Here is a 24,503-nt window from a genome sequence, read left to right as displayed (position 1 = left end):
GTTTATGCTAGATTTTTTAGTAGGGTACCTTCTGTGCAATCCTAGTTCAACTTTGTTTGCAAATACCGTGTGAATTCTGAAATAAACAAGATGAATAGTGTTTGCTATTTTTAATTTTCCATTTTGCTTTCGCTGATCATATATTCGAATTCAATTCGACATTCAAAGGCATTTTTTCCCCATATTCGTATTCGATTCATTTTCAAAAATTTCAATATTTACACACACCGACTTTTTATCAATTCAGGTTATGAGCTCATGGCTCGTGCCTATACTACATCATTTCTGTCCTCTCAACTTATTACATATACCAAAGAACTGTCTCAAAGGTACAAGTTTATTCATAAAAAGCAGTACAACAGTGTGTCACATCTCTGTTCAATTTACTTTCGAATTCCATTTCCTGATGACCAAGTATAAGTCGTCACCCATTTGCCTTAAGACACTGAAGAATCATGGGATGTTCTGTTTTTCTTCCCTGACCATCATTCAACCAGAGTTGGCAATGTGGCAACGTTGAGTGTCAAACGGAAGCCCGATGGCGCACGTGACGATCCTGAAGAAATCACGGGGGCCGCACCTGCTGGTTTCGGCAAGATGGACTTGGACTCCAGCTCTTACTTTTATGTTGGCTCTGTACCTGTGGACATTCCGGTGAGCATGTGATGCTATCCTTCTCTTTTGGTTTTTACAAGAATCTTCTATTCCCTCCTGGTTGTTTTCTCTATCACCTCTGTAAAAAAAAAAAATGTTTCCTTGGTAGAATTCAAGAAGCGTAGCTTGTTGGGCCAGTTGGTGCATAGTTGAAGGTGAAAACCAGTGTAAAGATAATGCGTTAACAAGAAAGGAGCGTCGTCCTTGTGCACTCCTTTCTTGTTAACGCATCCTTTTATCGCTGGTTTTCACCTTCAACTGTGTTTCCTTGGTTTGTTGTATTGCTGTGGCTCAAACTCTGTCACACTTGTTTTGTAGCCCAAAGTATTTCATTGGGGATTATAACCTAGCACCTCACTTCCCTTTGCTTGAATGGTCAGACTAATTTCGCTTTAAATTTAAAATTATTTTTATTTTGCTGGAATGATAAAAAAAAATATCAATGCTATGCAAATGCGGGGAATTCATAGCTTATCACTGAACCTTTCCTCATGTTTCCCACTGTAAAGACGGGCACTTATTAATTCATCATTCGAAGGATGAAGCCAGTTGTACAAGGAAGATTAGTCTTTTTTTTTTTGTTATGCAGGGTGTTTCAAATATACAATTTTTTCTTTCAAAACCTGTGTATGATATGCTGGTGCAGTCTCTTCAGGTGAATTGTACTCGAAGATGGACATCATACACATCATTGAGCTTAGTGACTACATATGATTATGGATTTAACAAAATTAACTAATCAACTTTTATTTTTGTTTTTGGGGACCCTGATTGTATTGCAAATTTGAAGGCCGTAAACATCAAAGGGCAGTCTCCTTTTTAAATTTTTCCTAATTAGCAATGTGGCTATAAAATGGTAAAAGTAAGCATCTGAAAGCTTATTGAGTTGGCTTTCATGCATTGCACATATGTGGAGTGGCATAGTTTCATGTGGTATGGGCATTAAAATCATCATAACGTTTTCTATACTACAAATACATAAAGGAAAGCCTGTTTTTAATGCATAAAGAATGCAAATGATGCCATTTTAATAATGCACAATGAATGAAAGCCAACTCAACAAGCTTTCAAATGTGTATTTTGACATTCAATATGTTGCGAATGTTGCGAATGTTGCGAATTAAGAAAATTTAAAAGGATACTTACCTTCAGTGTTGACAGTTTACAGTTTCACAGCATAATACTGCACCTTAAATTCTAAAATAATAATGTTGATTATTCAGTTCTAGTCAATTGTGTAATCATTACACTCTACCCATAATGTCTACAACACATTGGCACAGACCGTACGGAAGTACCTCATACTGCTTGGAAAAGACAAATCAGTAGTATTGAATGATTTGAAACATCCTGTATAAGTTGAATGAATGGCAATCTTTGGTTTTTGCCATCTCGCATGCGTGACATATATAAAGTGGACCTGACCTTTGGGAGGACCTTAATTCCAATGTACTAGTACATGCTATAGAGCGGTCACTTATAGCAGTGGACTTTATTTAACTATTGGTCATGTTGTGTCGACCAATTAGGCTACGCAGCAGCTCACGGCAACAACTTTTGTGGGTTGTCTGCACGAAGTCATCCTGGACGGTAAACAAGTCGGCCTCTGGAACTTCCTCACCAACGAAGGCTGCGATGGCTGCAAATCGGGGTAAGATTTATATTTTCAAACTACGCAATTTGCACAGCACAAAATGGAAGTCAAGCAGCTTAAGCAAAAGGGCCATGACTGTTGACAGCTAATGATTGAATGGTTATGGATAATATGCAGCTCCGTGCTTCATACAGCTTGTTTGGAGACATTCCTAATTAATGGGTTGGTGATGTCAGGGAGGTACGATTACAGCACCTTAAAGCCTGCTAACTCTTCAGTGTTTTGGTCCTGATAGGGTTGTTATTTCTCATTCTCACTTATTAGTTTTATCATCATCATCATCATAATCATCATCGTAATCCAAAGTGTACTGATCGAATGCTGGGTAAAGGCCTCTCCCAAATTACTCCAATTAACCTGATCCTGTGCTAGCTGCATCCACTTGACCCTTGCAAACTTCCTAAACACAGAATGAAGAATTTGATGAAACAGGGGAAAACCTTCGTTCTCACTTCAGTTTCATTTGAAATGCAGACAACCATTGGGCAGGTGTTCGTGAGATAAAATAACTGAAACGTTTTTCGGCAGTTTCTTCAGCCCTATTCGATAACTCAACTTTGGGTCAGTTCAGGCATCTTTTCTAGCCCCTTGAATGACAAATCAACGAGAGTTTACTGTATTCAGCAGCGACATGACAGCTCTACCCGAGTTCATGTAGGTCCTTCCTGTAAGCCTGCATACATGCAGAATCGTATATTATTTATACCGGATTTTATAGTAGGTTACACACTTCAGAACACTTCTAGTTTAATTTTATTTGCAAATACCAAGTGAATTCTGAAGAAAAAAAAGCCAGATGCATGTTTCTAATTCTTTAATATTTTCTGTTGTTTTTCACTGACGAGATATTTGATTCCATATTCGAAGGCATATTTTTTTCTTATACTATTCGGATCTGATTCCTATTTGAAAATTTCAGTATTTGCATGCCCGTAATTTTTGCTTATGCTTAATTTCCTCTTCATCATTTTTTAAAACAGGCTCGATTTTCTCCGTTTTATGCTTCCTTATGTCAGATAGTTTACACTGCCGCTATCAGTTTTATAGCTGCTGTCATATAGACAGTCATGTTGCTCTTAGAAAGGCCATTTCGGTGCCAAGGGCCAGGAAATGAACAGTATGCTGCATACTTCTTTGCACTGTGAAAACCACAATAATGTCGAACGTGAAAAAGTGTGATTAGCTTTACCTGCTGCTTGTCCCTCTGTAGCAGATATGTGTCTGTTCTGTTAACAAACGCATGCTGGCTCTTTCAGACCCACGGAGGATGTGGATCCGAGCTCCTTCCATTTCAAAGGTGAAGGCTACTCCATCCTCCCGCAGATACGTCGCTACCAGTCCAACAGTTACTACATCTCCATGCTCATTAAGACCTTTGATGATGATGCCCTCTTGTTCCTGTGCCCCAACACGGAGACAGTAAGTGATGTCACATTCGGTTTCTATTGAAGGGTATACAGAAAAATTTATTTGAAATTGCTGGGATGTACATATAGGTGCAGGCCTAAACACATAGAAAGGAATCGTCAAAAAGTACATCATTGATGGTGCAAATTTAGATTTAAGTGCGTGATGTTAATGATGTTGTTGCACAACAGGTAAATCTATGTTTGTAGCAAAATTGAAAAAAGTTGGAAAAATTTTCGTTGCTTGTGGCTTTCATTACAGACAGTTTTCATATGCAGACTCAAAAATGAAATGCAGAAATGAAACCAAGCTGAGAAATAACTTAGTTACAAGGTTCCTCTTGCATTATGCACTGTAGCGTGAATCGAATCTTTTTTTTGTTGGTTCTTTGCAAACTTTGCTTCTCTCACCACTGTCACATTGTGTCTTTTGCAGGGTGAATTTGTGTCTTTGGGCCTGCGGGGTGGCCACGTGGTGTTCCAGTTCAAGGTGGGCCCTGTGGCTCCCATGGAGTTGCGCACCAAGCGTAGGTACAACACGGGCAACTGGACAAGGGTGGTGGCCGAGCGAGACAAGTTCCAAGGTGGGTGGACAGTGTGTGACCAGTGGGCAATATGTGGCACCACCTCATTGCTAGTGCAAGCAAAGTGTCAGATAATGCCATGAAAGGATGAAGGGACCAGTGTTGGGTGACCTGGATTGGTTGCACATTGGCTATAGTCGTGCATACATGAACTCAACAGAAGCGAGTAGAGTTGATTGTAAGGAATAAGGAAGCGCGTGACTAGCCCCCTACTCTCTTCCTCAATCTTTTTGCACCTTCTCTCTAAGGGGACTCAATATTTGTCGAGTTCATGTAAATGTAGCTTACGAGGTGTTCCTTATGGTTGCTGACAGTGCACAGCACATTTACGTACATTTCCCCATTTTCAAACTGTTGACCAGAATTTGATTCCCCAGTATTCAGCCTAGCATCAGAATCCCAAAGCTGTTTAGTAGGGATGTGTGAACAGTGTGCTCCCCAAATTAATAAATTTGTGAATCAAATAACTAGTATTGGGATGGCCAGATATTGCGTATACATTATGTACTCCTATACTTGCCGCACTTTTTTTTCACAATTCTGGTGGGGTGTGGCCTTTAGACAGCACATGAATTTTTCTGTTAAATCTTTCTGATTACAGCGCAGCCTAGTTTACATGCATCCCTCTTTTATGCAGTGACACACATTTCTATAACGAATTACTGCAGCTTTGTTGAATCATTCAGATACATAACCCAAGAAAAATGTATAACGTGCCACTCATATTTTTTATGCAAGATCATTCATTCTGCTTACAATAATTTATAGACTGGAATAACCTGCCATCGCACATCGCTACTGAAGATAACTTGCAATCCTTTCAAAATCTTTTGCGAAGAAACACTTTGAAATGGCCAGTTTTGTGCTACGCTGAACCACTGTTACACACAAAACACTACAGCTACATGATTTTCCTAGAGATTTTGCTCATTCTGTAAACTGAACACATATACGGAGGGCAAGTGGAGTTCATGCTTAGTTAAATTATTAGTGGCTGATACCATTCACCAAGTTAACACAATCTTTACTGCCAACTTTAGATGTGCAACACAAACTTGGATATATTACTGTATTCACTGGTGAACACTGGTGATGCAGCAAAAGTGTTTATAAAGTCCGCATATGCGATGTGGATGGAGAGGAAGTGAAAGGGTGCACACATTGAGTCTCCATTCCCCAAAGCTCGCGCTCATTTGCTCTTACTTTCAGTGCCTGTTCAAATTGGCACGAGTCATCCTTCACATCCACTTAGTACGTGCTAAGGGAGATAAGCATACAAAATAGAGCTGATGACACTACCATACTTGACGAATTAAGCTACCGTTATGACTACTTTGACAAATTAAGCCACGATGAGTCCGCACACATAAATGAACTATGGCTAACTTTCAAAGAAACTGTTCACAAATGTATAACACACTATGTACCCTTGAAATGTAAGAAAAAACATATCCACAATCCGTGGATTATGAGAGAAATTCTTCAACTAAAAAGAAAAGTGTCCAGACGTAAAGCAAGGTTGCGGCAATCAGTGAACCCGGCGTTACGTGAGGACTTAACGACATTAAGTGAAAGGTTGAAATTGATTAAAGAATCGAAACATAAGTTTTACAACATCACAATGAGTAAATATCTTCGTGAATCTCCCCAAAAGTTTTGGAGACACTTGTCGGCAACCAAGACACCAATAACAAAAATGAATACGCATCAGGGTCTCACTGAGGATAAGGCTAAAATTGCGGAGGCTTTCAATGGGTTCTTTGCAAGTGTTTTTACTTCGGATGACAGAGAACCGACACAGTTTGCGTCGCATAACAATTTACCCGAATTAGACGAATTGCAAGTGTCATACGAGGGAATTCTGGCTTCACTGCTGAAGCTAGACATTTCAAAGGCTGCAGGCCCGGATGAAATACCGAATTTATTTTCAAGGAGGTACGCTGAATGGACGGCCAGGTATCTCTTCGTAATTTTTAAGAAATCTTTAGCCACAGGTATGCTTCCTGATGATTGGAAGATTGGTAAGGTTACCCCAGTTTTTAAGGATGGTGACGCTACTAACGTTTCAAATTTTAGGCCAATAGCACTAACATCAGTGTGCTGTAAGCTTTTAGAGCATATTGTATCAAAACATATTCGCCAGCACTTAACGCGCAATGACTTTTTTAGCGAATAACAACATGGCTTTCGGGAGGGCTTGTCAACAGTGACACAACTATTGGAATGTTGTCATGATTTTTGTAAAGTGGTTGATTGCAGGGGCCAGATGGATGTTATATTCTTAGCTTCAAAAAAGCCTTCGACAAGGTTAACCACAGAAAGCTTCTAATTAAGGTAAAAACTGTTTTGGGACATAACTGTGTAGTTCGATGGGTAGAGGACTTCCTAAGAGGTCGCAGACAGTATGTTGTCATTGGGGATAAGAGGTCCGATTGTTGCGAAGTTAGATCAGGTGTACCTCAGGGGTCAGTTCTTGGCCCCCTCTTATTTCTGATATACATTAATGACATGATCCGGGATTCACCAGTAAAAGCGAGGCTATTCGCAGACGATTGTATTATCTACCATGAAATCAGATCCGTTAATGACCAAATTCAGCTTAATGATTATCTACTCCAGATCGATAATTGGTGCACGGAATGGCAGATGTCACTGAACCCACACAAGACAGTTTGCATGACAATTACTCACAAGCTTGAGCCCCTGAACTATGTGTATAGCTTGCAAGGTAGCCCGCTTTCCAGAGTAAATGAATACAAATACCTCGGCGTGACCATCACTTCAAATCTTAGCTGGGCAAAACATATTGACAACATTGTCGCGAAGGGAAACAAGCGATTAGGCTACATTAGACGCGTCCTAAAACAGGCTTCTACGGACACAAAACTGACAGTGTACAAGATGCTTGTACGGCCTTTACTTGATTACGCATGCGAAATATGGGACCCATATCACAAAAAGTCTGTCTCTAAGCTTGAGCAGATACAGAGACGGACGCTACGGTTCATTTTCTCCCGGTATCGACGATTGGATTCAGTGACCCCTCTTTATGCTCAAGCTGATGTGTCTCTTCTTTCCCACAAACGAAAAGAAAAAAGACTAACTTTGTTTTATTGTGTAATAAATGGTTTAGTCCTGGTTAAGAAAGAACAATACATAAACGAAGCAAAGACGCGCGTCACTCGTAATAAGCATAATAAACACGTCCAGGTAGAAAAATTTTTTAAGGACTGTTTTAAATACTCTTTTTTTCCTGCCACATCATCCGACTGGAACAGCCTTCCTAACCACGTTGTGAATGCTCAATCCCGAGAGCAATTTGCTACCCTTATATGCAAATATTTAACGCAGGAGTGCACATAATTTGTACATTACATTGACTGTATTTTATGAACTGTGTTTTATGGACTGTACTTGCTGTTTTATCGTACTGGCCTGCGTTTATAAATTTTGATGTCAAACCCACTCCTATCTTAGTCCAGATGGACTGATAGTATGTGCAAATAAATAAATAAATAAATAAATCAAATACAGCTTCTCCATTTATGGCCTCAAAATGAAATATATACTCGGTCTAGTTCAGTAAAGCTGGAGGACAGTTCCTCCTCTTTGCATTTTATAACAGCCAGCTCTGTGAAGAAAGTATAGTACCTCGTTTGAAATTCGCAAATTAAATGAACTCTCTGCAATTATTTTGTATTTCGGTGCTGTGAACCTCGCAAACGAGCACTTGAAGGTGCAAAAGCAGGCATGCACCGGTCGTTGCCACAGAAGTGAGAGGTTAGGAGGGTAGATGTGTAGGCCAGTTGGTGAGACATGAGGAAAATAAAACCGCAGCAGGCACAGGATGGAGGGAGGAGGCAACACTCCATCCTGTGCCTGCTGTGGTTTTATTTTCCTTATGAGCAGTAAGGGTTGGGTTAAAGTCACTCTTGGTCGATACATCCTGTGCACCCCTCATGACGGAAGAGAGTGCGATTCACTTAGGAGAGCTCCCGTTGTACCCGCAGTGAGTGCACAGGCCATAATAAAGCATGCGTCGCCACCACTTGAGTCCGGCGGTGCTTTTATATATGTCACAGCAGTTGTCCTGACAATTGCAATTTTTCTTATGACTGCAGTTGTAGGCTGCTGTCTTAGCACATGGCATTGGTGAGCACTATACGTTTATCTTGACACATAATGTTGTGTTTAGCTTTAACTGGGCTCATTCAGCCAAAATGGGTTGCTGCTGACCTCTGTATGATTTGTGCTTATTTAGTGGTTTGAGTGCGCTGCATGCCCAAATGATATGTTGAAGTTGAAGTTTGAAGTTTATTTTTTAGCTTCCGTATAGAAGAAACTGCAGGATCCTGAACAAAAGTTGCTTTCTTGCACCTGACGGGGTTCAGGACCCCACATGATCAGTGCTCTGCATGCGGCGGCATACAGTTGAAACATGAAAATATCATTTTCTCTGCTCAGAAAGGTACAGATAAATGCAAAATTGAGAAACAACATGGGAAACAATCAAAATACTCGCAAAAATGTTGACATCACTCACCTTAAAACATAAGGTGAGTTTTACATGCGTAACCATGCGTAAAATTACATGCGTAACCAAGAACAAAAAAGACAACTGAGCACATGTTTTAAGGCAGTTGCATGTCCACACACATGCCAGTTTAACAAGCTAGGATACAAATTCCTGAATAGTGGTGTTATTTCATTACAGTTGCGATATTATGATGGTGCAAGTGAACGAATGGTTTACATATTTTTGGCGCAGGTATTCTTTCTGTGGAAGACGAACTCCTCCAGGGTGAACTGCCAAGACGCAGCCCTAGTGAGCTTCAGCTTAGGCGCAGCAAGCTGTACTTTGGAGCCGTCCCGCCAGACTTTGACTCATCTGGGTATGCGCACAACTTTTGGTTTATTCACTTGCCGTCACGGGCTGATTCTTCAGATGTTTGAATAGATATAAGACAAATTTCAACATCTCAACTGTTCAGACAGCTAGCTTCAAGAAACAGTTTATATCAGCACAGTGTTGTCAGAAGGGCTTTTTTTCTTTTTTTTTTTAAGAGTGGCTTGTTTCAATTCAGACCTTTTTTTTGTTCCATTCAAGCCCAAAAATTGGCCAAGGACTGTACTTGTTTTAATCGCTGCCTTGGTTTTGTGCTATGTTTTTCATAGAAAGCGACAAACTGTTTGAGTTGATGAGGTAAAGTTAATTAGATTAAAAGTACAATAAAAGTGCATACTTTTTTCCGAACTTGCCTGGTTCACACAATAAAAAATGCAATGACAATGATACACAGAAGACAGATAAACATGCAGAGACAGGCACGATGCTGCACTGACAACTAATTATTCACACCTTGCACACCTTCTTCTTTCTTCACTTCCTCTAAGTACTGCTAACTTCTTCCTTCACTGTCCCACCAAGTAAGCTAGGAATTTCACCTACTTCTTCAACAAGGAAACGGCAGGCGTACTAGCACATTGTTCACCAGACACAGTGATCGCCCAGGCTTCCAAAATATCTCCTGTCAACTGTCCTTATTCATTTTTCAAAACTTCAACATTATAAAGGTTTCCGTTTCGTTATGGAGGAAGGAGATGGTATTCCGAAATTACTGGCAGGACAGTGAAGGAAGAAGTTAGCTGTACTCAAAAGAAGTGAAAAAAAGGAGAAGGTTTGCGAGTGTGATTACTAATTTAGTTGTCAGTTCAGCATCGTCCTTGTCTGTGCGTGTCTTTCTTCTGTGCACTGTAGTCCATTCAGCTGCGCTTTTCATTATGTGTGCCAACCAGCTAGCTCAACGTTCCACCCTAATGTTGTCTGGTTCCGCTTGCAGGTTCAGCACTGTGGGCTTCCAGAACTTCATAGGCTGCATGAAGAACCTTCAGGTTGAGACAACACCATTGGACTTGCTCAAGTACGAAGCCTACGGTGTGGACCCTGGCTGCAGTGAACGGGTATGACCTGGCTTCCTGTTTTTCATGCGCAGTACTTCTTGCCTTCATCAGACAGCTTCTTCCCCGCTTCACTGAAAATGCACAGTGGTTTCTACTGAAGCACATTGTTTCACTGAGGCTGTCCTGTGCCTTTAGAAGGTCTTGCATGGACTATATTAGTGTTCATTGAGTGTGCACTCATTTTAAAAATACTACATAGTATAGCTTGTCTTTGACATTGCAACATATCGGTGGCAAAAAGAGAAATCATGCGAGGGTGACCAAATTGTGACTTCTGGCTCCATAGTTCAACAGGCCTATTTATTTCGTGTTTATTATGTATCTTTCCACCTACAATAATACCTACAGCCACTACAGGTATTTTCAATAAAAAGAATAAATAAATACAGCATGGTAGCTTCTGGAAATAGACTTGCCTGTACACCTCCTGTGAAGTGTGAGCAGTAAGGTAGCGTTATTCTTGGTTCTTTTCTGGGCTGCATGATCTGGCAACTGTCTCTATACTTATAGAACAACAGAGGGTATTTTTTTGTTTTGCTTTAACTTTATAAATAAAAACTTGATGCAGCTTCAGCCATTTGTCAAACGGGGTGGCTTATTTCAATGCATTTCATTCTTTTTTTTATGTGCAGCTACTGTCTATCAACTCTTGCCTCATACAAACAGGAAATAAATTATGCCTGTCATCAGTGCGGCCTCGCCACAGGCATATTTTATTTTGAATGGGTCAGATGGGACCAAGCCACTTTTATCTCTTTCCTTACCTCTCATCAAAGACACCCCTTGCTCACCATTTCTTTCAACTGCTATCCAGACCAATTTCAGTATGAAAGAGCTTATCTTACTGTGCACAAATATATGCTTAGTTATCACGTGATGAATGCCAATTACATTTGCTGTTGCAGTGGAGAAGCCCACTACTGTAATTGTTTTCAGTTTAGCATAGTTATTGCATGCCTGAAAAATTTCGGTATCCTTTTTGTGATCAAAAAGTCAGTTCACTGCGCCAGTTGGTACAGTATTGATTGTACTCGTGCTTGTATTACATGGCTCAGCATTAGGCAGGGCGAATGAGGGGCTTGCTAGGATATACAATTGAAAGAAACCAACGGTCAGTGAGGCCGAGGTAAGCATAGGGATGGCGTATTTTTATTTAATAAAAAAACGACCATCTTTTATGCTTTCCTTGGCATCGTTGGCTGTCGGCTTCTTTCAGTCATGGCTGGGTATGGCCATTTACTTTCTGTACTAAAATGTTGACATCACATGATGTGTACCTGCCATCTTACAGAAGGTCAAGTTGGTGAGCTTCAAAGGAACCGGCTACCTGGAGCTCAAAGGGAAGACGCTGGCTGCCGAAGGGAACTTTGGCTTCACCTTCCAGTCCATGCAAACGGACGGTCTCCTCATGATCTCAACATTCTCGGCAGTCCGGGGTGCTGAAAGCAAAAGAGATGTAAGCTAGACTCAACACTGTTCTGTTTTTGCTTCGAGTTTTTAGACCTTTGCAACACTGCTCTCTGGATGTAAACATTACACTTTGTAAACATTATAGTTTCGCACTTTGTAGCAAAGAGCAAAAGAGAGATTCTGCACTGATTGACACCTATACTTTTTAAAGTGTCCATCATAAATTAGACCTAAAATAGTAATCACCATATGTATACACACAGGGTGTGTCCGGAAGGTAATGCATTTATATCTGGGAAAAGAATTTTTAGCCCCGTTATAACAAAGTCGGCGGGAATTGAAAATTGCTTCGCTAATCCGCTATTTCGTTGTATCTGGACTATGAAAAAGAGAGACAAATTTGAGTAAATTGTTTTATCGTCGCTGGACAAAATGATCCTGTGTTCCCTGAACACATTTTGCAAGTGCGGTCTTCAGGATTGCGGCCTCCATACTGTCAACTGTAAACCGAAGTTCTGCTCTGAACTCCCGAGGTACTACATCCGTAGTGTGTGAACAGCTGCAACGGCTGCAGCGAAGGTCACTAGCTTAGAGGCGGAACCAGCATCGTCGCAGTCACTCTCAGAGGTGCTATCTGTCCCTTCCATGACGTTCCCGGCAACTTCGTCAATCGTGAAGTCCTCCGTGGCAACAACTTAGCCGTCGGTGGAAGTGAAGTTCATGTGGGACAGACCTGGAGGTACAAGATCCAACTCGTTAGCAGACTCCCATAGCTGCTCCAACCAAGCTGTCGTGTTGGCACCATCAGCTGTTGCAACGATGTCAATCGCGCCAGCATCATCCTAGGCAGGCGCCATGACAGCACTGCTGCTTCGGGAGAAGCCAGCTTTCTTAAAGCAGTGAGAGATAGTCAGGTGCTTCACGTCCCTCCAGGCTCCGCTTGCAAAATAGATGGCTTTCACCAAAGGGACCTTCATGTCGACCACGTTGTCGGCAGAGTGAACATCGATCAGAAGGCGCTCGATCACTCGATGCTGGTAGTGGACCTTGAAGTTAGCGATAACCCCCTGGCCCATAGGTTGCAGCTTGGCAACTTGGTGAAGCCCAAGTCCTTAGCCTTCACTAGCATGATAAGCTTTTACATTTCTCCACTGCAGATCCTGCGGTCCTCTGAGAACACAGTAATGTCACATTCCAGCGTCGACATAACTGTCATTATACTGACGTCTTCATAGCTCATGTTACTGGAAGTTGGGTATTATGTGATCACTTTGGCTATCGCTATTACTCCAGTTGGCTATTTCAGTGTCTAATTGACTTAATTGGCTCCAATTATTTAACTAATCACTCCACATGCACCAAATTTGTTCCTTGGTGACATTTTTTTATCCTCTATTGACTAAAGCCATTTGCTTTTTTCTATTACTCCTCACTTCGACGAAATTCTACTGACAACGTTCTGGTGACAAAACTCCCCAAACATAGCCACTTAATGCTCACGCATTATATAGCAAAGTAGAATTGACCAAGGCTTATTGACTCATTTGGCAAGTGTCAGAAAGGCTTTTGTTTTGTTCATCACAGAAATTGATTTAGTACTGTTGTTCGAGTATTGACTCGATCGCATGTTGCAACATAGCACTATCAGAATTAGGTTCAGGAAAACAGTAATTCCCCAGAGTTCAGAGCGAACTGAACTAGGCAGCATGGAAAAGATAGGAACCACCCTAGTTAATGCAAACTGGTTCTGCATCGAAACAAACAGTAACGCCGGAAAAGAATAATTGCATTACTATCTGGATGCATGCTGTATTTTTACAGGAAGGTGACGCTCTATGGATGGATAGCCATATGACCAAGCCTGTAGGACATTGTTTCAGTCGATTCATGGTATTTTAGTTCGGCTGATTGTTGTTATAATAATTGACTTTGTGAATAAATCTTTTTAATACAACAGCCCTCCTCACAAGCAGCCAAGGCTTCGCAAGGCTTTCAAAGCTGTTAAATTTGAACCCTGATGTGAGGCATACGATTGATGGGAAGCTGCATTTTTATTTACAGCACTACTATTCAGTGGCCTTGAAGGATGGCCACATTGAACTGCGTCTGAATGGCGGGGCAGGAGAAGTGGCCTCGCGCTCTGAACAACGCTACAACGACAACAAGTTCCACACCATCACTGTGATTAAGCGACATCGAAAGTAAGCTGGTCACCTGAAGCAGTCAGTTTTCATTTTTTTTTTTTTTAAAGTTGCATATATGTTTGCTATCCGCCACATGCCACCTGGATTGTTGTGATGTTATCACTTCATCACAGCATTTGGCACTGAAGTGATGAAACCAAAATTGGTGTGAACATTATGTGTTACTAATAGCATTCAGTGTCTTGCCTTTATTTCTATTTAGTTCATAGTTACTGAATAGAAATAAAGCAAGGTATTGTGCGCATCACGCATTTCATTTGTGCATCTTGCTGCAGTTAGGGTGAAATAAGAAAGAAATTAAGGTGCAAGAAGGATAACCGAGCACCATAACATTGTGGTTAGCAATAACCTGTGCAGGCAGTTGAGCATCAAGCAGGTTTACCTGAGTGCACGTGACTGTACTCGGCAACACCTTTTCTTGGCAATGGAGGAAAGCTACGCAGTGCAGGGTCTGTAACTTTGTCATTGCGCCAAATAGTTTGGCTATCTGGCACGATGCCCTCTCCACAGTAACTGCATTCTGTCACTGAAGTGGCTGGTGCAGTGTGTTGAAGCATCTTGTAATTGGGCATGCCTGGCAAATTAATTTGTGATAATTTTTAAAGAAGCTGTACTTTCCTTGACATTAAGCTGTGAAAGCTTAAAAAATATGCCTTAATTAATTGATATTGACACTATACATACTATTGCTATAGCTAGAATACTATGACGCAAGCAGAGGTGTGGGGACAGAGCACTTGTGCTAGACCTGCAGTAATTAAATAATACTTTATCCTTGCATCGTGTCTTCCTATATTCATTGGCTTGTCATCATGTTATATCTTGGTAGCGATGTGGGCAGTCTTTCTCATCCCGACCATGGAGATTTGACGCCTTTAGCTTACCTTGATTTTCAGTTACTTCATTATCTTTTATCCTTAGCACTACATTGTAAGAGAAAACTAATACACTGCAAGCGGGGATCATTTTCTACTTAGCAAGAGAGGGTGTGTTTCAGCTCTGTAACTTCTGCTCCACTGCCTGGAAAAGTTGTTGTGCTGTTTGCTACAATGGCATAGTCATTTACACATAATCAATCTCTGAAGACTGTGCAGAATTCATTTGAAACTTGAAAGATACAAGTGGTTGGTGACTTTGCAGGATTCATGTGAACGTGGATGATGCCGAGATCGACGTCCTGAGACTTCCCAAGGGCACGGGTGACATCCAGGGTCCCGAATTGGGTGGCCTGTTCTTCGGCGGTGTTCGGGGTGGCGTTGCTATTGGGGCTCAAGCGGCCACTCGAGACCACTTTGTGGGCACCATCAAGGATGCTGTATTCAATGACGTGTGAGTGGAGTGAGAACACTTGGATTTCAGGCATCAGCTAGCTTACACATTTTGCAGCTGTTGTGGCTTAGCATACTAGTATTTCCGTAAAGAGAAATGAGTAGAAATGGTCATTGCATCTGGAGTGCTTTGAACACTAGTAGTGCCATGTGGTGCTGCATGGCAGACAGCCTCATTGCTCCCCATTGCTTTGCTTCAGCTCTGATGCTGCAGCAGGTTGTGTATCCTTTGCTTCATTGTTTCTTTTACAGCAACAGTTGTTAAACACTCATTCCTGGGTTTGTTGGTAGTGATGTAGTAGTATAGCAAAAGCTCGTTAATTCAAACTTCACAGGACCTGGAAAAAAGTTAGAAATATTCGAATTCGACTGGCCTAAAAAAAGCTGGCAAGAACCATTTGCAACATGGTAAATCTACCTATTTACTCGCGTAACGAACCCACCCACCCCCAATATTTGTCTAAGAATTTGAAAAACAAGAAGGCGTCGGTCGTTAGCTCTAGTAACAGGAGGAAGTGAACTTGGCAGAGTGCCAGTGCTTGTCCAGTTGTGCAAGCCTCTTTTTCAGTATATTCGCTTTATCATGGGCGATTAGGGCAGGTGCCGTCTACTGCCACTCAATCATTGAAACGCGCGACATTTAGCAAATGCCTTTTGAAGCGAATGACGCTAAAGCCGGAGTCATGATCGCGGCAGACCGCATGCCTTCATTGACGACTGATGGGTGGAAGAATGGACTACTCCCACAAAAAAAAAAAAAATTTCCCGCATAACTTGTAGCTGCCATCCGAAGTCATAGCCTTTCATGGGCATTGGCTGGCACGTGCCGACAGAAATTATCCATATTTCTGAATGACCAAGGTTCAAATTAATGTGCAATTAGTTGCAAGATTTGGAGGTTGCATGGAAGAGAGAGCAGGTAGCTGCCACCGCGGCCGCTGCACCATGACGCCATTTAGGCTCTGCCCGCTCTTCCATGGTTTTACCTGGTTTCATCTTCTGTCCCTGTTTTGAACGAGTGCAGCCTGCAACTATGCCGCTTTTTCATGGAGGTGTGCTTTTGGCCACGTGCTGTTCGCTAAGCCGCCCAGACGCGGTGGCGCATACTTCAAATTATCTGTAGCTGAACTGACTTTTGGCTGGACCAAGTAGAGTAGTTTGAATTATCCAAACATTCGAATTATTGAGGTTCGAATTAACGAATGTTAGCAGTGATTTGGTTTGTGGGGTTTAACGTCCCAAATCGACTGAGGCTATGAGAGATGCCGTAGTGGAGGGCTCCAGAAATTTCGACCCCCTGAGGTTCTTTAACGTGCACTGACATCCCACACTACATGGGCGCAAAGCTTTTTGCCTGCACCAAAAAGCAGCCGCCGAGGCCGGGATTCGATCCTGCATCCTTGGGCCCAGTAGTTGAGCACCCTATCACTGCACCACCCCGGCAGGGAGCAGTAGTAGTAATAGTTGTTGTAGTGGTGTTAGTTGTAGTGTAGTAGTACAGTCGAACCCGGTTATATCGAACCCAGATATATCGAATTTTGGTTATATCGAACTCACGGAATATCCCCTTGAAAATCCCATGTAAAAGTATAGGAAAGCCGCGTCATATATCAAACTCAATTTCACCGGTCGTTCGATATATCGAACTCCGCACCACGCACTGGAAAGTGTGCCTTCCCCAAAGACGATCGCATCACCCTTGGCCGTTTGCCGCGTGATGTTTTCAAGCCACGCGCGGAAGGAATGAGAGGGGACAGTTCGGCGACGGCTGGTCTGGGCAGCGCCGCGCCCATTCCCCAAAGGCGAGCGCATCTGCAGTTGTTGTTTCCCGCGCGCCAACACATGACGCTTGCAAGCCATGTGCGTGGGTGTGCTCATTCTTTTGCTGAGCTATCTCTCTCCTTCAGCATGCGCAACAACGCATGCGCCAAGCCAGCTCAGCCCGTTTTCAGACCGACGTCGAATGCTTTCTCCAGCGTGTGTTGCGAACCCTCTGCGTGCGGCGGCGCGGCGGCGGACGTGGCTATAGCGCCTGCGGATGTTAAAAAGGCTTTCTCTCTCTGCTATTTTTTTTTTTTGCGAGAGTCATTCTTTCTTATCGTTAGGCTGTACGCGCGGCGTAGCGTAAGATATGGCGGCTGCGGACGTTAAGAAGCGGCAGGCTTTTTTTTTTTTTGCGGGGATGTTTATTTTCTTTACTTTTTTATCCTTGCATGTACCCAGACAACCATATCAGATCCAGGAGATGTCCATAAAATGCACCCCTCAAAATGTTTAATATTCAGAGGATCTCCATAAATACCCACAACTGGTCCTGTGGATATTCCGGAGATGTCCCTATTGCCTCACAGTGGATGTCCACATGGACATTCATTATGATGTCTAGAGGACGTTGCCAAATCAGTCTCTGGACATTGCATGGACATTGCCAAGATGTACAAGCATGCACTTTTAGCAGAGCTAGGGATAGCTGTTGAGCAAAACACATAGCGTGCATTATAGGTTTATTTACAAAAAGACTGCAAGCTTTCAAGCACCTTCCCCTCTTCATGGGTTTCAGTTTGCGTCCGTGCTTGTGCCTCCTGGAAAATATGAAAGATGAAGTGAACAATAAAGTGAGACATTAAGAAATTGACAGGTAACAGAAAATAAATAGTCACAAAAAAAGGCCGCATGCACAAAACAAACTTGTCTGAAAGCTGGCAACAGAACTTACAGCTATGTAACAGTGAAAAAAAATGGATGTAAAACCTTTACGTGCGAAGAAAATAAGCCTATTAACATGTCCGTAGTTAAAGGAATGTAAAAATTTCACAACCTGTTGTCTCTGTACAAGGATAGTTAACAATTTGTGTTCACTTCTTTTTCAGTTAAGGTTGAAAGTTGTTTTAGAGTGTAAGCTGCATTATTCAGGCTGCAAGTTCAGATTTCACCTCGCTGGAACTGAATGACTTCAACCTAATGAAGCATAGGTGTCCACTAAAAAGTGAGACATACTGTGCCTTCCTTTCCCCAAAAACCAACTAAAAAAAATTTAAAAAGAAATGGCGGAATGGAAAGGTTGTGTTAAGGCACTCTCGCATCTACTTTCAATGAGAAGCTTGAGCACCCCCCTAATTCAAACCATGTACAGCCTTGGTAAACTATGCAAAATCACGCTTGAGCTTGAGCTCATTTAAATTTGTTCAAGCCATGCTTAAACAGGCATCTAACTGCTATGTACACACACAGTTTTGTACAAAATAGTGGCTAAATTTTCATACCTTGTTTTGCAAGCCTTTCCTGTTGCTGTTTAGGACGGCATGGAACATGTTGGAGCCATTTCTTTATAATTGCTTGCACATCATCCACTGTTGCAACATATCGCATGTTTGCATTGCAGCCACTGAAACAAATACAGCAGTATAGTAGCTGTGGCTCATTGCTATTTAATAACTTGAAACACCTGAGTACTGAGCTGTAGCCAGTGGAAATAAAGGAAGAGGGAGAGGAAAACAAGGACAAGTAGAGCGTAATGACAGCAAGAAAGGAAAATAGAGTTTCATACACTCTTCATAATATCCAGAAAAATATACAGTGTGAACAAGCTAGCACCGCATGCATGGCAAGACAACAATCTTATTCTCTGAAGTGAGCTAATAAGAGCCAGCCTAGCTTTTCACAAAAAAAACTTGAACAAAAAATGGCAAAGCAGCAACCCATTCTGCGATGAAGGCATGCAAAAAGTGATGTTAAAAAAAATTATATAGCAGGGAGGTCGCGGCCTTCTGCGTAATATCCTCTTCTAGTATCCACTTCCGCAAAATGCACTTTATGTCAATATCATCACTGTCGCTCGCACATTTGCTAGGCGTTGGACGCGCGCAAAATGGCTCGTCGCCCAAAGAAAAAGCTAGAGGTTCCCATGACGCAGATGATCCTTGCGCGGCGGGAATAAACTCTGGGTCAAACATGACAGAGGTGGGCTCCGGGTTGTCATTGCGGGCTATAGCTCTCCAACCGCCATTTCTGGTTTATGCATTTCTGCACACTCGTCGGGTTCACCAAGAGCAGAAAATGTGGCACGAGTATTCCTCGCAGCTGCGCGTGCTGCCCATGTCTTCGCTCTTGGTTTAGGCATAGCAGAAAAAGTTGTGCTCTTAGGTGATCCTGAAACGTTACCTTTGAAGAAACGTACTCCACGAACAAGGCAATGCACAGGGCGATTACCAACTTGAAATGACTGCTGCTGTCAACTTCGTCAGCGAAGATGTGGCCATGTGACGCACGTGCGACGTTATGCGGCTGCCAACAACTCGGAGAGCGGTTGAGGCGATGTGAGCTTGTGTCAGCTATGCAACATATGCATGCCAGGCACAATGACACTTCCGGCTTCCGGGGATATCGCTTCCGGTTGTAATGTACTGCTGGGTGCAGAACTATTACACCAAGCTCGAGCTGCAATACTTGGAAGCGCCAAGATTAGCAGACGTTTCCAAAATACGACGACGTCACTCGACCGCTGAGTGTATTGAAATAGGCATGTATTACGGCATGAGTCATCTGTGGACACACGTCCGTGTTGCACTTAAATTGACCGCGTCTTCTCGCTCGAAGGGACAACACGTGAATTGTGTTATTGTGTTGTGGTGGCTGCGCAGCGGAGGCAGGGAAGGGAACAAGACGAACGCCGCGGACGCCACGAAAGAAAAAAAAAGGCGTGCTACTCCGCGCTAATTTTGTGGTAGAGTTGCCGAAGATCTCATGATAGTGACAGCGCGTCGCCCAATAAACGCATTATTCCTGTTCATAACAAATGTATCATACAACAAGCCTGCAGGCAAAGCATTTAATATTTTTCGCTCACCACAAAGAATGCACTATTTCTTGATCGCGAATGTAGGCAGCGAGTTTCTCCAACGTCCTCCTCAACCTCTACGGCTCGAGCAACGAGCTGCCCACGTTTTTATTATGCACTACGGCATGAGTCATCTGCGGACCGCGTCTTCTCGCTCGTGGGGGGGGGGGCTGTGCAGAGGAGGCAGAGAAGGGACAACAGGGTCTTCAAGATGAAATTGAGGGGCTTTACTTGAAGACGCTGCCTGCCTTTCCACTTAGTCCGAATCAAAATTTAAAGCAAATATCTGCTGAACTATGCATGTCCACTGAAAGTCACATTATATAACATCGAAGTTGTGTACACTGTGTGATATCTTCACGACCACACAAAGGTAAAGTCATGAGCGGCATGAGGATATCCACTAAAAGATGATCTTTTAATAATGGATGCATGGACATCTCATGGGTGTACAAAAATGATGTTTGATATTGAGACCTTTTGTGAAGATCCCATGGATATTGCTGGTTGTGTGGGTATGAATCAGCGAAAGCACGCGGTCAGCTGCTGCGATCATGACGCGTGATAAATCGAACCAGGCTTCTGCAATCAAGCCATCACGGGCACTCTGCCAAGTTCGCTCCCCACCACCGCGGGAGCTATAAAAAGATAAGCGCGCCCTGATGTTATCGCTGCGCAGCATCTGGGCACGCTGCCAAGAAATGAGCTGTGGATGAGACGACCCAAACGGACTGACGCGCGCCGTCGACATGCAAGCGAAAATCCGCGGCGACACAGAAGCCTTGTTTTGAGCTGCCGCAGTGGCTCGAGCGGCGAGAGGGACGCAGTTCCAACAAGTTTCAAAATTTTCGCTCTGTCGCTGCCGCTCGTCGCTGAGATCGCTCAGTCGCTTGCATGTGAGCGAGCTAGCCTTAACGCATTTTTTTTTTTTTTTTTAATTCTCTGGTGCAAAAGTGGAGAGTGGGTTCATTATGCGAGTGGGTTGATTACGCGACAAATATGGTATCGTTTTTTCACATCGTAAGTGCCGTCACAAGCCGATTTCTGTATATCGAATTATCGATATATCGAACTATTTCGCGATCCCCTTCGAATTCGATATATCCGGGTTCGACTGTAGTAGTAGTAGCAGCTGGCATAACTGGAGTGTTGTTGCCACAGTAACTAACTGAAGGGTTCTTATGTTAGGAGAAGAGAGTTGCCATGCAATCAGGAAAGTATGGTGAGAACAAAGGAATGCTCTGTTATAGGGTAGTACTAGTGGAGTCTACTGTCTCATTTTACAATGATAGCTGTCAGGCACCAGTTCCTAAGCTTTACATTGTCATTCTCAAATTCTTTAACCTAACTATACTGTAAAATGCTAAAGTCTGCCCCTCAGCTGTCACAGTCAGTGGCGTCGCGAGGGGGCTGCGTTCCGCACCGGGTGCAGCGCACAGGGGGTTGCAGCTGGGAAGTGATAAGGAGGTAGTGCGGAGGGCGAAATGAATTATTGTGTTAAGACTCGAAAAGGCCTGCATTGGTACCACTGAGGCACTGACTGGAAAGTGTGGTCTTCTCCTAGAAGGAATTATTCTGTTATAGAAGTGCTTGAAAACACGTGTGCCTTAGTTTATGTCAGAGAGCCGGCGGTCTTTTGTCTTGTTCATTTATCTCCTGTGCCTTTCTCGCTCCTCGGCCCAGTCACACATCTGCCTCACACTTTCACTCAAAGGCACAATGCCTGTTGCTCAGTGGAATGGCAAGTCTGATCACTATGTGCTGATTTGAAAAAAAAAATATAATAATAATGAGAAGGAGGGCACCTGTAGCAAGCTGGGTGCTTTGAAAGGGGAATTGAGAGTTAATTTACCCAGGAGTGCTCACATCGCGCATTATGCAGTTCTTACTTTTTTTTTCTGAAAAAGGCAAATTCACTGTTAAAATGAGAAACGCATCTGAAAGCATTAGAAAAATGAGCATGTAGATGCCCACCGCCTCCCAGCTCCAAAAAATCGTTTCGCGCTTAGTATTTTCTGTTGATGTATATAGCATCAATGCACATTGATAACTTTGCAGTCTGGATGCAGAAGTCAACCTGCATCTTTTGGAGGAAAGGAGAGGAGAAAAGTTAAATGTAGAGAATGCAAAGTAAAAGGCTTTCACCTATGCATGTGGCATGTGAAAGGCTCTGCTGGGGATCTAACTACAACGCGTGGTCTGATACTGGGCAATCGCCTGTCTTAAGCCGCTTGCTCAGTGAATTTCCTCGCAACTTTCACAGGCTAGTGTTTGCCTTTTTTAGGAAATATGTGCTTTAGATGCAATGTTTTGCTGAATTATTTGCCGTGGTGCAGGATCGCTGTGTCAAAGTGTTAAAAGGAAAAAAAGGCCACTTCAGTCGCACTGCGTGGTTGAGTGCAGAGCGAACTTCAAAGCAAATCATGAGTGCAGAGGAGGTTGAAAAGAAGTTGTGATCGGGTGCTTAAAACACGGGGACGGGGGCGTGCCCCGTGCAGCTCCTCTGCATTGGGTGCGGGTGACCCTAGGGACGCCACTGGTCATAGTATCTCGTGTTTCTTTATGAATGTTGAAAGCACATTCAGTGAGAAAAGATTCCTGATTGCCAGAACGACCTTTTAAGCTACGATCAGATTGTCTCTTCAGATAAGCAGGGCAGGAGCTTTCCCTTACAATCTGGAAACAGGAAGAGAAGTGGGCTGCATATTTTGTCTCTTACTCCTTTTTGCTTTTCACAGAAGACGTAAATGGAACAAAGAGATGTACTCAAAAATCTGATGCATTTTACATTGTGTACGATACCAACGTCTTGGTGTTACCTTTGCTCCAGGCTGCTCGGCTTCAACTTCCCTGTGTCGCACGAGGGCGCAGGCATCGGACGGCTGCTGAAGCGCCCTCGTCCCTTGCCGCCTGACCATGACAGAATGGCGGTCCTCACAGAGCAGGAACTCGACCAGTGCTCAGACCAGCCACCACACGCTCTACTTGAGAAGGCGGTCAAGTTTGGCGACACACTCAACAGCCGCGTGATTCTGCCTGGCATCCTTGAGTTCAGAAATGAGTAAGCGCTTGCCTTTCTTTGCCTATGTACCCCGAAGTATACTTGTAATCACACATTGTGGTGGAAATCAAGAAGAAATAGACATAGGCAGGACATGTTGTGCGAAGAGAGGATAACTGATGGTCATTTAGGGTAGCCAGTTGAATTCCAAGGGAAGGAAAGCGTAGCAGGGACGGCAGAAAGTTAGGTGGGTGGATGAGGTTAAGAAGTTCGCAGGATGCAGCTGGATGGAGGTGGATGCAGCTAGCACAGGACCGAATTAATTGGAGGAATATGGGGGAGGCCTTTGCTCTGCAGTGGGTATAGTCTGGCTGGTGATGATGATAATGGCTCGTAATCTTTGCAGAAGGCACAAATTTGTTTCAAAATTGCAACAAAAACAGTGAATGTTTTGGCTGTCATGTGCGTCTTGAATGCTATCTGTTAAGGGAAGAAACTTAAATTGTCGCGTCTGTCCTGGCTGTGTTTGACACGTCTTCTGATGCAGCTTCAATCTGAGCCTGGAGCTGCGCACCTTCTACCCCAATGGAGTGTTGATGCTTGCTCAAGGTGGCTCCCATGGCCGGCAGTTTGCCCTGGTCCTGTCTGGAGGTAGAGTCTTGCTCGACATCACCGACAGGGCGACGCCCAAGAAACTCCACAGCCATAGCGGCCTCAACGATGGTGAATGGCATCATGTGAGTCGGACGCACTCAAAAGATTAACTGAACTTCTGGTGGAAACAATTGAAGCAAACAGAAGAAATTACTGGCTATACTAATTAAAACACTCAGTTAAGGGAATCGTGTTTTATAAATATCTCTCTCTTCTCCATTTCTTGTTTCCTTTTTTTCTTTCTCATTTTTCTGCTTGTTTTTTCTCTTAACTTGCCTCTTGAATCAGTTTGTCTTGCGTAACAGGTTCTTACAACTGTGACTGGCGTCAGTTACACGACAACTCAAAGCAGGCTGTCAGTAATAGCTCGTGCGATAAAACAGCAGTGCTTTATGCAGTCAGCACTGATCTTATAACGAGCATCTCGCTAAAGCAACTGTAGCTGTCTCTCTTTCGAGTGATGATCAGAGAATAAGTTCAATGATGTCCTGGGGGGAATCAAGAGAAAAACAATTAATACAGGCAGGAAATATAATATGCAGAATAGGTGACTGCAATAGCCTGTCAGTACTGAGTGGATTACTACTTTAAAATCAATCTTAAGGTAACTCGCCTAGATTGCAGCTGGTTGATTATTCAGAAATTTTCAAATATGCATCCTCCAAATTCAAGATGCAAGGTATTAGATTGGTATTTAAATTCTGGATATTCACACGCTCCTAATTTTTATCCTTTGCTTTGCAAAATTAGTACGCTCTGCAACTGATTATCTGTTGCTGTTGTCTTGTTTTGTTTCCACACCCATTTCAC

General features: G+C 43.0%; 1 protein-coding gene across 2 annotated transcripts in view; it reads left to right on the top strand.

Moving 5' to 3' along the window:
- Positions 1–24,503, top strand: part of LOC146180228 (laminin subunit alpha-1-like) — a 206,396-nt gene that overhangs the window by 162,850 nt on the left and 19,043 nt on the right. For both annotated transcript variants that reach the window (XM_084579439.1, XM_084579438.1), the window contains exons 48-58: positions 498–654; positions 2,184–2,305; positions 3,565–3,727; positions 4,151–4,298; positions 9,067–9,190; positions 10,139–10,259; positions 11,551–11,715; positions 13,731–13,870; positions 15,014–15,202; positions 22,869–23,099; positions 23,587–23,776. In XM_084579439.1, the coding sequence (XP_084435565.1) occupies positions 498–654; positions 2,184–2,305; positions 3,565–3,727; positions 4,151–4,298; positions 9,067–9,190; positions 10,139–10,259; positions 11,551–11,715; positions 13,731–13,870; positions 15,014–15,202; positions 22,869–23,099; positions 23,587–23,776 (1,750 nt within the window). The remainder of the gene's footprint in view (positions 1–497; positions 655–2,183; positions 2,306–3,564; positions 3,728–4,150; positions 4,299–9,066; positions 9,191–10,138; positions 10,260–11,550; positions 11,716–13,730; positions 13,871–15,013; positions 15,203–22,868; positions 23,100–23,586; positions 23,777–24,503) is intronic.

Source organism: Amblyomma maculatum, chromosome 9 (assembly GCF_055883805.1).
Source record: "Amblyomma maculatum isolate TAMU_Amacu chromosome 9, ASM5588380v1, whole genome shotgun sequence".
Lineage (NCBI taxonomy): Eukaryota > Metazoa > Arthropoda > Arachnida > Ixodida > Ixodidae > Amblyomma > Amblyomma maculatum.
The sequence above is the reverse complement of the archived record's forward strand: the minus strand, read 5'-3'. Positions and strand labels throughout refer to the sequence as shown.